At 40.6% G+C, this 13865-nt stretch overlaps 1 protein-coding gene across 13 annotated transcripts in view; it reads left to right on the top strand.

The window, feature by feature from the left end:
- Nucleotides 1–4501: 4501 nt before the first annotated feature.
- Nucleotides 4502–13865, top strand: part of ptprk (protein tyrosine phosphatase receptor type K) — a 144440-nt gene continuing 135076 nt past the window's right edge. For 3 of the 13 annotated variants that reach the window (XM_046298272.1, XM_046298274.1, XM_046298271.1), the window contains exon 1: nucleotides 4508–4784. In XM_046298272.1, the coding sequence (XP_046154228.1) occupies nucleotides 4712–4784 (73 nt within the window). In that variant the 5' untranslated portion in view covers nucleotides 4508–4711. Of the gene's footprint in view, nucleotides 4785–13865 lie in introns of all 13 variants that reach the window. The other 10 variants (XM_046298263.1, XM_046298261.1, XM_046298264.1 and 7 more) reach the window with 6 other exon arrangements.

Here is a 13865-nt window from a genome sequence, read left to right as displayed (position 1 = left end):
TGATGCAGCTTTTTCCCACCTGTGTTTTTATTTATTTAACCTTTATTTAACTAGGCAAGTCAGTTAAGAACAAATTCTTATTTTCAATGACGGCCTAGGAACAGTGGGTTAACTGCCTGTTCAGGGGCAGAACGACAGATATGTACCTTGTCAGCTCTGGAATTTGATCTTGCATCCTTCCGGTTACTAGTCCAACGCTCTAACCTCTAGGCTACCCTGCCGCCCCTTTGTGGGTAGTTTTCTGTTTTGTGTTTGCACCAGACAGAACAGTTTTGTTTTGTTCCACTTTGTTATTTTGTTTCGGTGTTCAGTTTGAATAAATAATCATGAACATGTACCACGCTGCGCTTTGGTCCTCTTCTTCAGACGAGCATGACAGAACTACCCACCACCAAAGGACCAAGCAGCGTGGTAAGGAGCACTGGACATGGTAGGACATCCTGGACGGTAACGGATCCTACACGTAGGAGGAGATCCTGGCCGGAAAAGATCGCCTGCCATGGGAGAAGGTCGAAGCAGCCAGGAAGGCAGAGGCAGCTGGTAAAAGGGCCAAAGATTACACAGGGATAAGGCTGGCACTAAAGATCGGGAGGCCACTACAAAAAAAATTGGGGGGCACATGGGGAGATTGGGTGAGCCAGGTTGGAGACCTGAGCCAACTCCCTGTGCTTGCCAGAGGGAGCGTTGTACTGGTCAGGCACCGTGTTATGCAGTGGAGAGCACGGTGTCTCCAGTGTGCGTGCACAGCCCGGTGCGCTACCTTCCAGCTCCCCGAATCGGCCGGGCTAGAGTGGGCATCCAGCCAGGTCGGAGGACGCCGGCTCAGCGCATCTGGCCGCCAGTACGTCTCTACGGCCCGGGATATCCTGCGCCAGCCCTGCGCACTGTGTCTCCAGTGCGTCTGCACAGCCCAGTGCGTCCTGTGCCTACACCCCGCACGTGCAGGGCCAAAGTCACCATCCAGCCAGGACGGGTTGTGCAGGCTCTTAGCTCGGGACCTCCAGTGCGCCTCCACGGCCCAGTCTATCCGGTGCCTCTGCCAAGGACAGGGCCTCCTGTATGTCTCTCCAGCCGGGTGAGTCCTGTGCCTGCGCCCAGAACTAATACTCTTGTATGTCTCCCCAGCCTGGTGAGCCCTATGGCAGCTCCACGTACCAGACTGTGCAGGCTCTTAGCTCGGGACCTCCAGTGCGCCTCCACGGCCCAGTCTATCCGGTGCCTCTGCCAAGGACAGGGCCTCCTGTATGTCTCTCCAGCCGGGTGAGTCCTGTGCCTGCGCCCAGAACTAATACTCTTGTATGTCTCCCCAGCCTGGTGAGCCCTATGGCAGCTCCACGTACCAGACTGTCCATACGTCTCGCACCAGAGCCGCCACTGTAAAGGAGGCCCACCCGGACCCTCCCCTTTAGAGTCGGGTTTTGCGGCCGGAATCCGCACCTTTGGGGGTCTACAGTCACGCCCTGGCCATAGTCGTCTTTATTCTCTATTTTGGTTAGGCCAGGGTGTGACTAGGGCGGGCAGTCTAGTTTCTTATTTCTATGTTATCTATTTCTTTGTGTTTGGCCGGGTGTGGTTCTCAATCAGAGACAGCTGTCTATGGTTGTCTCTGATTGATAATCATACTTAGGCAGCTTTTTCCCACCTGTGTTTTGTGGGTGGTTGTTTTCTGTTTTGTGTTTGCACCAGACAGAACTGTTTCGTTTTGTTCCACTTTGTTATTTTGTTTCAGTGTTCAGTTTGAATAAATAATCATGAACACGTACCACGCTGCGCTTTGGTCCTCATCGTCAGACGAGCGTGACAATGCTGTTAAGACAAGCGTCTCGGGACTTTGACTACTTGACCTTGTGTTGCTGTGAAAACATACAGCATATCTGACAAATTTGTTACGTATTTCCGTGACCTATTGGGGCGCGTTGAAATGTCTCCAAACATGATAGTGTAGATATACAGTATGTACCAGGGTAGATGTGTTTAACAGACACCTCATTTAAATCACGTGTTTCAACTGCTGTCACCTCTCATTGGTTTTCTGAACACACCAGTCAGTCACTGTAGAATGTAGGGAGTGGGTAATCATCACTAGGCTGTGTACATATGTAAACCTGTGAAGGCCAGTTGTCATGTGCATATTCATACATTCATTGTAAAGTGTGTGTTATGTCACCTTACTATAAGGCTTGAGTGTGAGCGCTTCGGATTTCACCAAAACTGGGATTAAGAAGACAGAGTTCAAACAAACCAAATGCAAACAGGAAATTAATATGATTCTAAGACTTAAGTTTAAAAACTGGTTGGCATTTTACATGTCTTTTGTTCACCAACACTTTTATTGCTGCTGCGTAATGTGAGAGCTGGGAGTATTTTTGTTTGCTTGTCTATACCATTATTGTGTTTTATTTATGATTTGGAGTAAAGTAAAATTCCCTTTATATAACCAGGAAACAACATTGTGACTGAAGTAATCAAAAAACAGAGTCTCGAGTCTCACCGAAGCAGTCTCCAAATTATCGTAAATAAAATACAACTGGCATAAATTCAACTCACTGTGTCGAAATGCCTTGTGGTATTTCGGGGGGGAAATGATAACACTCTATTGTTTTGTGTCTTAAATATTGTGTCATTCTAAAGGGCGTGGTCTGGTGTACTCACCCAGTCATGCATTGTTTACACATTATGCTTGAAAACAATGGTTCACATAGCCATGAGTCTGGGAAATGAAACAAGCCCATTGAAGTGCACCATGTGATGTCAAACAAAGCAGTAACTATCAAAATCTCATGAATATCTTCACAGAAAAAGAAAAAGGAAGCCTGCCAATATTTGCTGTTATTTAGCTAGTCTTGAGGCTACTGTACATACGAAGTACCTGTAACCTTAATGCCAATGTAGTACTATTGATTTCATGTTCCAAAAAAAATCTGATTGAAAAGTCAAACATGATCCTAAATGTGCTCGCTGACTAGCTGTGAATTAATTAGATTCATGACCACTATGTATTTTCCTAGCAAGGAAAATAGCTTTTTTAATGAGCCAGGCCATGCTACAGCCCTCTGGAATGCTATGTATCTAGTCCTGGTTATCAAAAGGGATGTTTGAAGAGTGTGTTTATGTTTCTTTCCCTTTTATTTCACGTATACTGAGGCCTGGCCTGTTGGCTGTGAGCACCTTTAAAACATTCACTTTGTTGTCTACTTGGCTTTTTTTCTTTCTTTCCCCTGCTATCTCCATTTCAAACCTTGTCTTGATTCGTCAGTCTTGTATCACCTTCCAGTGATGTTTCCTCCTTCCAGTGATGTTTCCTCTGTGTGTAGGCAGGTATTATTATATTTATTATTATATTTATTATTATTATTATTAACCTAATGGTTAAGAGCGTTGGGCCAGTAACCCGAAAGGTTGCTGGTTTGAATCCCTGAGGCAACTAAGTCAGAAATCTGCCGATGCGCCCTTGAGTAAGGCAATTAACCCGAGTTGCTCTGAATGACAAAAATGCCAAATGTGTTTCAGAGAGAGCAAATCAGGGTTATTTGGTAAGTGTTGCAAGAGCAGAGCTGACTATATGCTGTCCAAACATTTTTAACTCCTGAATTTGGCACCTTTCAAAGGCTCTTCAGCCCACCCTTCCAGAGAGATGTAAAAAGCAGCCTTTGATTTCAGCTGTTTAGATGGCAGCCAGGCCTGCTTCGCAGTCCCTCGCCGAAGGGTCAGTGCGTCTCATTGGAGAAGAGCTGAGGGTAAAGTATGATAAGCCTTTAGTCTGACAGACGTACAGACTCGCGTGCTACGGTGTGTAATGACAAGCCCACAACAAATACAATCATGTTACATTCCCTCTCTTCTTACATCTCTCTATCGTGTCATTGATCAGACTGACTTGACACCCAAGATGGCATGGAGGCAGCAAATTGCCAGCAGTCATATTCAAGTCTGCCTAAAGGGACCAATACATGGAGATCAGTACTTCCTATGAATTAATGGGAAAGTACAGCAAATTGCTGCTGTTGATTGATTGGTATGCTACAGTAACCAGGGATTTCAAGATGTTATACCTAATTAATCTACAACTCATAATTCCAGTTCAATTCAAGTCCCTATAGTGTCTGCAGAAAGGGTTCTACTGAGTTATTACAAGGCGCCTACCCTGTCCAATCACCAAACAGCTCACTTTGCAACTGTGAAGAATTACCTTTCCTTTTCACGAGACATCTCTAATCCCTCCCTCCGGTAAACCGGGTGAGTATAGCGGCACAAGTGTACCACTTTCTATGAATGATAGTGATAAGTGGCACTGTCATTGTGAATGGGTCTCAAAGGCTATGCATTTTTTTTTTTATTAATGCATTTCATGGATCTAGTCTATACATATTCATCTGATTCAAGTTAATCAACAATTCAATGCAACACAAATTCAACTGGATACACTTTCTGTTCCGTTTGGATAGAAAAAGAGGCATGAAAACGAAGCAGTTGTAGCACTTTGCCAACATTAGGGGGAGCCTGCTGTCGGTCTCAGAGCCTGCCGAGCAGCCAAATCTCTCCGAGAGGAGCCGTTTGAATAGGTGACAATGCTGACGTCATGGACGTTCACTCCACTCACGGAGAAACAAAGTATCCGCAAGAGTGAAGGGGTGAGAATGGAGCCCGTGAATCCACAGGAATAATAAGCGTCTCAAACTGCTTTAAAACTTGAACAACTCTATAAACAAACATGGATACATTTAGAGTTCGCTTCATACTACTCTACTCTTCAATTCTAAGCGTCGGGGCTCAATTCACGACAGGTAAGGATATTTGAAACCTTTCTGTGAGACTGTACGAGCCGAGCGTAGAGGAAAGTTGGTGGTGAATGTTTTTAGTTGGAGTCATTTAAATTAAGGTGTGGACTGTTGCATTTCGTTGATCCGGAAAAACTTGATACAAAAGCACAATTAGCCTATGTCTTTGCCAAGTCTGACAGCCTAATGTTTGAGATTGTTCCGAATCATTGCTCCAAAATCGGGTCCGATTTCTGCGGTGGCTTTACTGTAGGTATAGCGAGCAAGTTACGGTTCAGAATATACGGTTATGTCCCAAAATGTTGCCACCTAGAACGAAAGTATTTGAGTCTGTCCTGACGTCGCTGCATGCACCCATAGACTATGTCGCCAATTTGAAAAAAAGTTATCGGATCCTTGATTTCTGCATGATCACAACATTGAAATGGTCAATTTGATCATAACAGGCAAACAGCAGTAACCTGCTTGTTGTGATGTCGCATTATGTTGCATACTGTAGCCTAAAGAAGATGTTGTGCAAACCTGAAGTCGTTGAATAAACACCAACTGGCCATTTAGGAACTTTACGCCAAGAAATGGCCGGCTAAAGGTGAGACTGAAAGTAGGAGCCTGCTGTCTCTACTGTTACCTTTTAAATATGGCATGATATGGTTGTACAATGGGCCTAATTGACAACTTTTTGGACACGAGAAAGACTGGTTCTTATACGAATAGGCTACAATGATTCAACTAGGGATATATAATGTATAATAGCCTAATTCTTCCTTATTACATGGAACCAAAGGTAAAAGTCCGTTTGTTTAGAAACATGAATGAATACAATGCAACATTGTGATTACAGATGAAATATTTTGCCCTTTTGAACTTTCGCAGTGACCTTTAAATAAACAAGCAGATCGTGGAACCATACAATAAAGCGTCACAAGTTACTCTCAGGGTAAAAAATATATACTTTTTAAAAAGTATGTCTCAACTCTTGAGGGTCCAATGTGTTTCACCTTCAGTTGCAACTAAATTTAATCTAAATTGACAAAACTGTAGTGCTTCATAAGTGCTCTAAAGATACAACCACAAATAAACCACCAGTTTTAATTGCTCAGTCACTCATTTAAACGGATTCTATATTTTTGTAACCGAATGTTTAGGCTCTACTATACTATTTGGAATGGTAAAACATATTATTAGCTTTTTCTGTTGTGTAAATGAAATCCAATACACCTCACACCGTGTCCCAGGGGACTTGCAAACAGCAGGGGGGGGGGGTCATGTTTTCTATAAACCAATCAAAATGTTAATTCTAAAGAAACCTGATAAATGCTGTTTGCCATTTAAATAGATATTTATTAATTCCCAATCATTTAAGATTGAGGTATAATGTATATTTTATATTTGTATTGCAATCGATATGATCTCTTTTGAAACAATTTTCCCATTTTTGGAATTCTTATTGAGAATCTGATGTGTTCAGATATAGTGGGGTCTGAAATGATTGACACCCTTGATAAAGATGAGCAGTAATGACTGGATAAAATAAATCATTCAAATACTGAGCTATATTGTATGGTCAAAAAATGTGGGAAATAATAAAATTTCATACTAATACAATTGCTCAGAGAAAGAGATTTTGTTTAACAAGTAATACATTATTTTCACAAAAAGATAGGGGTCAGAATTATTTACACCCTTAAAGATTCTTATAAATAAAGTAGTCAAAAGTGTAGTATTTGGTCCCATACTCCGAGCACGCAATGACTACATCAAGCTTGTCTCTCTGCTAGGGCTGATCCCATTTAGATTGTTTGGTTGATTAATAAATGTATGGCACATGTCTTGATTGACACCTGTCTCAGTGGACTAATCCATTGCGGAGGCCGTGGGGGTGGCACACCAGTATCACCAGTAGTACATTTACTGTTAATTCCCATAATTTCTCATTTACAATGTTTGTTTGGTTACGATAATTTATGTTAATATATTATTATTACAGTCTTACTGTTGTGATTGTAGGAGTGGAAACATTGTTTGTATAGCGCACAACCTATGCTACACTTGTGAGAAACAAGTTTTGGTTTATTTAATTCCATTTACGAGTTGTCAATTTATTCATTGTGTTTTGTTTGGAGCGCTCCTGTCAATGTTGAGTAAGAACGCGCACCTGATTACGCATATAAGTAGGACTAGGCTACCTTGTCTTTTTCCATTTGGCAGTCCAAATGGAAAAAGTTGCCGACCCCTGGTGTAGCCTATTACTGACTACTTCGGGAGCGTAATAGCAGAATCTGCGAAGGCATAGCAGCAGTGGAAGGAGGAGGTTCAGGAACAGGTTTTTTTTTCGTATAGTAAAGTTGTCTTGATCTCTGGCTCCCTCTTGAGTCATTTGTGTCTTAATTATTTAGTCACAGTGTGCTTAAAGCATCATACAAGCTCAGTAGCCTACATATAATTTATTTTATTAAAACACAAAGGGTGTGTGTATATATATGGAAAAATACAAGTTTAAACAATTTGATTGGTTGAAAGAACAGACGACTCTTGGTCAGCCAAGATTTATTTAGTCGGGGACTGCCCTAGACTCTACAAACTTGTTGGATGCATTTGCAGTTCATCTCGGTTGTGTTTCGGAATATTTTGTGCCCAATAGAAAATGAATGGTAAATAATGTATTGTGTCCTTTTGGTGTCACTTTTATTGTTAATAAGAATAGAATATGTTTCTAAACACTTCTACATGACTGTGGACGCTACCATGATTAAGGATAACCCTGAATGAATCGTGAATAATGATGAGTGAGAAATTAGTGGGTCAAGTATCATACCCCCAAGACATGCTAACTTCTCACCATTACCAATAACAGGGGAGGTTTACATGTCTTGGGGGTATGATCTTTGACCGTTTTGTAACTTTCTCACTCATCATGATTCATTCAGGAAAATCTGTAATCATGGTAGAATTTACAGTAATGTAGAACTGCAAATGCATCCAACACGTTTGTAGAGTCACAAGCTTGATGTAGTCATTGTGTGCTAGAAATATGGGACCAAATACTACACTTTTTTTTTTACCAAATACAAAACCACAGTATTTACAAGAATCTTTAGGGGAGTCAATCATTTTGACCCTTAACTTTTGTGTTGTTGGGAAAACAATGTGTTATACAATCTTTCTCTGAGCAAATGTATTAGTATAAAATAATATACATTTTTTTTTAAATGAGCATACAATATAGTTCCGTTTTTGAATGATTTATTTTAAAGTCACCTTTATCAAGGGTGTCAATAATTTCAGACCCCACACTATGTAGTCAGATATGTAGCCCATAATTGTTACTTTAGCCTCTGCCTCTATAACCTTTTGGCCTTAGTTAATCAGCAATTTAAAAAAAAGAGACTAAGGGCCTCCATAAGTCTTTGCTCTTCAAAGCGCGCACACACACACACACACACATTCTCACATATCTGTTTGAGTGTAACCTGCATCATCAGATTAATTCACCACTGGTTGGGGGTTGGAAATAGAAAATACAGCTGTCTATATAATTGCAGAATAATTAATCAGAAAGTCTTAACCATGGATTAATTACATTAGAGTAATCAAAAACACACAATGACAAAAGGCAAATTACACATTTTCGAGATTGATTCGTAAATGATGTGATTATGCTGGTGGTATTATGGAAATGATCTGGAAGATCACTTTACATAAATGTGCAATGTCAATTTCATAAAGCAATGCTCTGCGATGAAAATATACAAATCGGTGTGCTAATCCACTTCTGATTTATTTGCTGTTTGCTTGCATCTGGCCGCAGCGCAAATGGGACAACCGGTGAAGGGTGAGTTACAGAGCTGTGCTGTCATTCGACAGGAGCCCCTGTCCTGATTAATTGTGACCTGATGACTCCTTGGCTGTTGGACTATGCCACCTTGAATGCTCAATATGGTCTCTGTGCAGATGTGTCACTGCATCTCCCGGTTAATGGCTCTCTCCTCGGGAGTGACGCTCTCACATGATCTGATTATTTCTCATATATATATATATATATATAACAAACCATTTCCAAAACTTTTGTGGGCTACAGATCATGTGAGTTTAGCCGAATACCACACATTCATTTGATTGTGACGTCCGTGGGCGATAACATGAAATAACAGCTGTTGTGGCAGATAAGCAACACGGTTTCCTTCATCAAATGCATGGAATAAATGGATTCTTTTTTAAACGACATTCATCTGCAGTTACCCTTCAGTGTTTGCTTAGTAAAATCACTGTGGTTGCCTAAGTAATTTACAGAGAAGCAAACTCATTTAGTTGCCCACCTATCTGAGAATCAAGTGTGAATGACTCTCGGGAGAGATGGCCATTAACCAAAAGGTAGACACTGCAGGAGATGAACAGCTGTTACTGGGTGAGGTGTATTCAAAATGGACCCCTAATGAGAAGAACACTATTGATGCTTTCATATGGTGAGTCAGCGCTAGAAATAACTAGCCTAACCTTACTCTTATTGGTTGTTCTGACAAACAATTCATCATAGCACTTGCATTTCCAGTACATTTGTATGTTTTTACTTTGCTATGTTTGTGAATTTGGCACAGGAGAGTAAGTTTCTCCAAGGCCTAATAGGATATCCTTCACTACATCTCAGCTTCAGGTTCTTTTTACGCACACAATTTTCCCCTAGAGTATGGTTAGTTACTGCATGCTTTGTCCAATGTCTACATCCTGGTCTGGTTTAACCACTTCTTTAAAAAAAAGGCAACTTGGTGCCATAAACTACTATGTCCCCCCCATTAAAACATAGGCCATGGTAGACAATGGTCTTGTCTGGTGTGTGAGGCAATACAGAGAGAAAGACACCCCCCCCCACCCCACCCCGCTATTCAATACCAATAAGACTCTTTCTTCTAAGATTGGAAGTTGCTGACCACTCAGTGCAGCACTTGCAGTCGTATATCTTCGTTTTATTACAGGTTAGGTGACAGTGAGAGAAGTTGCTTATCTCAGCATCTGTGAGGGAATTGTATGTTTTTTTTATGCATGGCCTCAACAAAATCTATTTGCAGCATGCAGCCACTTATTGTTCCCTTAGTTTTCTGAAGTTTTAGATTATGCATGGTGAATCAATACCTGACAGAATGTGTCAAGTGATTTTGCAACACTATGGATTTTTAATTTTGTTTTCCTCAAAATCAGCAGCTTTTGTATTATTTCTCCCCTTTATTTATTTATTAATTTATTTATTCAGAACTTCACCTGTAAGGGTTTTGTCAGCGTCTTACCCATCTGCCAGTTTTTCTGGGGATTACGAATGAATAAGCAAGTTTCTTCTTGTTATAAACCCAACAGACATGTTAAACCTCGGCCACTGCCTTGAATAATCCATCCAATGACCCTTTTACTGTACAGTATTAAATGTCTGCAGTGTTTCTAAGGCCCTGTACTCTTGTTGTTTATTTGGTGCCTGCTCAGACAGATGTATTCTGAACTGGACTTAAAGGAGCATTTCATCCCTCTTCATGCCCACAGCAACACGGGCCATGGGCCTATTGTAACACGCAAGGCAACAAAAGCCTTGTGGAGTTGCACTTGAAGCTCTGCATGGGAGGACAGTGTTAGTGTGTTTCTGCTCTCAGCATGCATCATGCTCCTGTCTGCTGGGTATTTGGGGACAGGGAGAGATGCTCTGCAATTGTTCGTGTTCAGTGCCCTGGTGAATGTCTCAGACCCCAGTTATCCCCAGTCTTTGTCACCACAGCACTTTGGAGATTAAAGCTGTAATGGTGTTTTTGGTGGTCTATTCTGATGCCTGCCCTTAAGCTTCTTTTGAAAGCTGACTGGACTTTTCCTAAGGGAGACTGGGAGAGAAAAAAAAGTCTGACGGATTAGATTTTTGGCATTTTGTTCTGGTTGGAGGGTTTAAGGAGATGGAAGTATCACTGCATTGACTCAATTAAGATGATCATACGTCATCATACATTCAACACCCTGTTCTGGAAAGTGCAGTTCCCATGTCCTTAATTTGACAGAAAAACAACTCTCCATTAGTCTTGTCACAATACCAGAATTTTGACTTCGATACCAGGTTTAGTATCACAATTCTCGATACCAAAACGATACCACTGCAAAAAAAGAAGGCATATTTATTAGCAGAAGTCACAGAATGGCACTTGATCCAGACAGATAAACTCAGCTACTGTTCTGTTCAATATCATTACAGTTGCATTTTTTAAATATATACATTTTTTTTAAACATCTGAGACAGCCATGTATGCATTAATGAATTATTTTAATCAGTCTAACTACATAATGGTAATAATTAACGTAAATCTCTATTAATAAACTGGGTAAATATATAGCCTAAGCCTATCCAAAATACAGGTGAATGCATATTCAATAGGAGTGTGTGCATGTATTGAGTTATTGAGCTTGTTTTGGCTGATGTCATGGGAATACAGATTCCATTTGGGACTTATTTGATTGTACTGGTCAACAACATTTGCATAGAAGTAGCGTCTTCTATAAAAATGTGAGCCGTCTTTTTTTTTTTAACCAGTAATGACGTCATTCACGAGGCAGTTTGCTGAGGCAATAGATCATCTTTGGGAGAGGTGTGAGAGACACTGAATAGAGCTCGCCAGCTTGTAGTCATAAAACTCAGAAATGAGTTGCCTCTAATTTGAAAAGAATAGGGTTTTGGGATAAACGGCGAAAATAGGTCTGAGGTTGACACGCATATCAATCAGTAAACATGACCTTTATGAATTATGAAGCTTTTATATTTTTTGATAAATGCTTCAAAATTCACAAAAAGTGACGTTAGCTGATGAAGTGTATCTCAATAAAATATATAAGATCTCCTAAGCCTGTGTTTACCTCAGTCCTTATTTTCTGCGTTTATCCAAAAAACCCATTCATTTAAGGATTTGTCCAACGAACCATGGCGGAGTTAGTACCTACAGAAAGACGACATTACGATTACTCTCTATAAGTGAATGATATAAGCTTTTGGTGGCAATCAGCTTTGTAATCAGGATATTTAGTGTTATGGTTTGAATATTATCACAGAGTACCTGGGTAGTGAATTTATGTTAGCCTTAGCTGTCAGCTAGCAAGGAAAGTTAGCCTACAAAGCTGGACGCTACCGGCATCTTCTTCCATTGTAAAGTGTTCTTCAACATTTCTAGATGCCGTGTCGAATTATTGAAGTGTGTTAATTTCTGTGCATCATGAGTGGGGATTTAATCATTGCTAGCCTGCACAATGTTACGTGGAGCAGGCACGGTGTTCTAAAATAAGGGGTCAGCTGCGCTGATTGACAGGCTTTGATCAGTGAGAAACATTTGACAGAAGTATCAAAAGTAACACAAACTCTAGTACCGAACCATTTTTTCATGTTCTAATATAGTTTTGTTATAGGCCTACCGTGCAACAGTACTCTCCATTGAGGTTGACTTCAATTCAACATGGTCTAAATTCTGTCAAATGGTTGCGTTGGACAAATTCGAAAATTCGAGGCCTGGCCAAACTCCCCTGCTCAACGTTTGTGAGGGGAAACTTAGTATGTGCAGCTAAAGAGAATCATGTTATCTCACATTTCCATTCACAGTTTTTATCCGCATAAAGTCATATAGTATTTTTTTTAAATCACGACATCTGTGATGGAAACAGGACCTTTTGGTACAATTTTCTAAATGTGACACCACTTGGATTCGGTCTTATGTAGCAACATTTTTTTTTTTTTTACATTGGATAAAAGTAGAGACTCAGAGCTACAAAAATGGTATATCATACACTGCATTTGAGGAACAATGGGAAAATAATTCTGCTTTGAAAGTTGATCAACTTGTAAACTCACTTTTGAGAAAATGGCCTTTGAATGTTTTGGTATCTAGTGAAGAGCTCTTCTTTATCTACACCCATTCAGATTCGTTCACACCCTCTTAAACTTTAGCCCCACCCATCTCGTTTCACTCTCTGAGCGCACAGTTCATACTCTGGCCGATGATTTGTTTACCTTTGGATAACATGAAAACAGCCTAACCAGCTCTGCTGGCAACAATTTCATTACACTTTTTTGCAGATGTTTACTGACACCGGCCATATGCAACAGGTGTTGTACACACGTCATGTAACGTTAGCTAACGAGCCAGCCGGCTAACATTAGCTAGTTAAACAACAATGAACACAGTGCCAACAATGCCACAGTGCTGGGAGGTAACCAACCATGTTAAATGTTAGCTAGCTAACATTAGTCTCTAACTAGAATAGCAAACGGCACAGGGATACAAATAATAACGTCAGCTCGGGAGCCAGCCAGCTAACGTTAGCTAGCTACCAGTACACTTTAGCTTAAGACATGTAGCTAGCTAGCTAGGTAAACAATAAACCTAGTTATGTAAACCATGTTTAATGTCCGTCACGTAATGTTAACTAACGAGCCAGCCAGCTAACATTGGCTAGTTAAACAACAATGAACAAAATTAGAAATGTGTAATATCTGAAAATGTAGCTAGCTATCTTACCTGTATACATAATCATGCATGATGGACGCATCTCCCTGTCAGAAATGCCAAACCACAATTGCCCTTAGTTTGAAGATGTAATCCAGAGAGAGGTGTTTTCTCCATCTCTTTAGCTATCATACTCTAATTCCACTGATTTCAAAGCGTGATCCACTAGAAAGTGGAGAGCAATACTTATGCAACTCTATTATACAATCGATTTTTTAAAAGCTGTGTTTGACAGGATTACCAACAGACTGACAAGCTCAAATAGACAGAAGCCCTCTATATGGCAGACCAATGACCAGCCCACTCATTATCTCAGCCAATCATGTCTAGTGGGAAGGTTGCAACCTTCTTCTGTGGCTTAACCAACAAAGCTCGTAATATAACAATTTTATTCCTATTTACAGATGGCAAACAAGTTTGTTATTAAAGCACATGAAAGTTCACATGTTTGAAAAGACTTTCTGCCCCCAAAAAACATTTTTATAAAAAAACATATTTTTTACGTTCAAACGGCTCTCCTGTGAAGTCGTGACTTGGGACATACGCCTAATCAGGTCACAAATGCCAACGGATAATT

The sequence above is a fragment of the Oncorhynchus gorbuscha genome, linkage group LG14 (genome assembly GCF_021184085.1).
Source record: "Oncorhynchus gorbuscha isolate QuinsamMale2020 ecotype Even-year linkage group LG14, OgorEven_v1.0, whole genome shotgun sequence".
NCBI classification, from domain to species: domain Eukaryota; kingdom Metazoa; phylum Chordata; class Actinopteri; order Salmoniformes; family Salmonidae; genus Oncorhynchus; species Oncorhynchus gorbuscha.
This window is presented reverse-complemented; position numbering and strand designations above follow the sequence as displayed.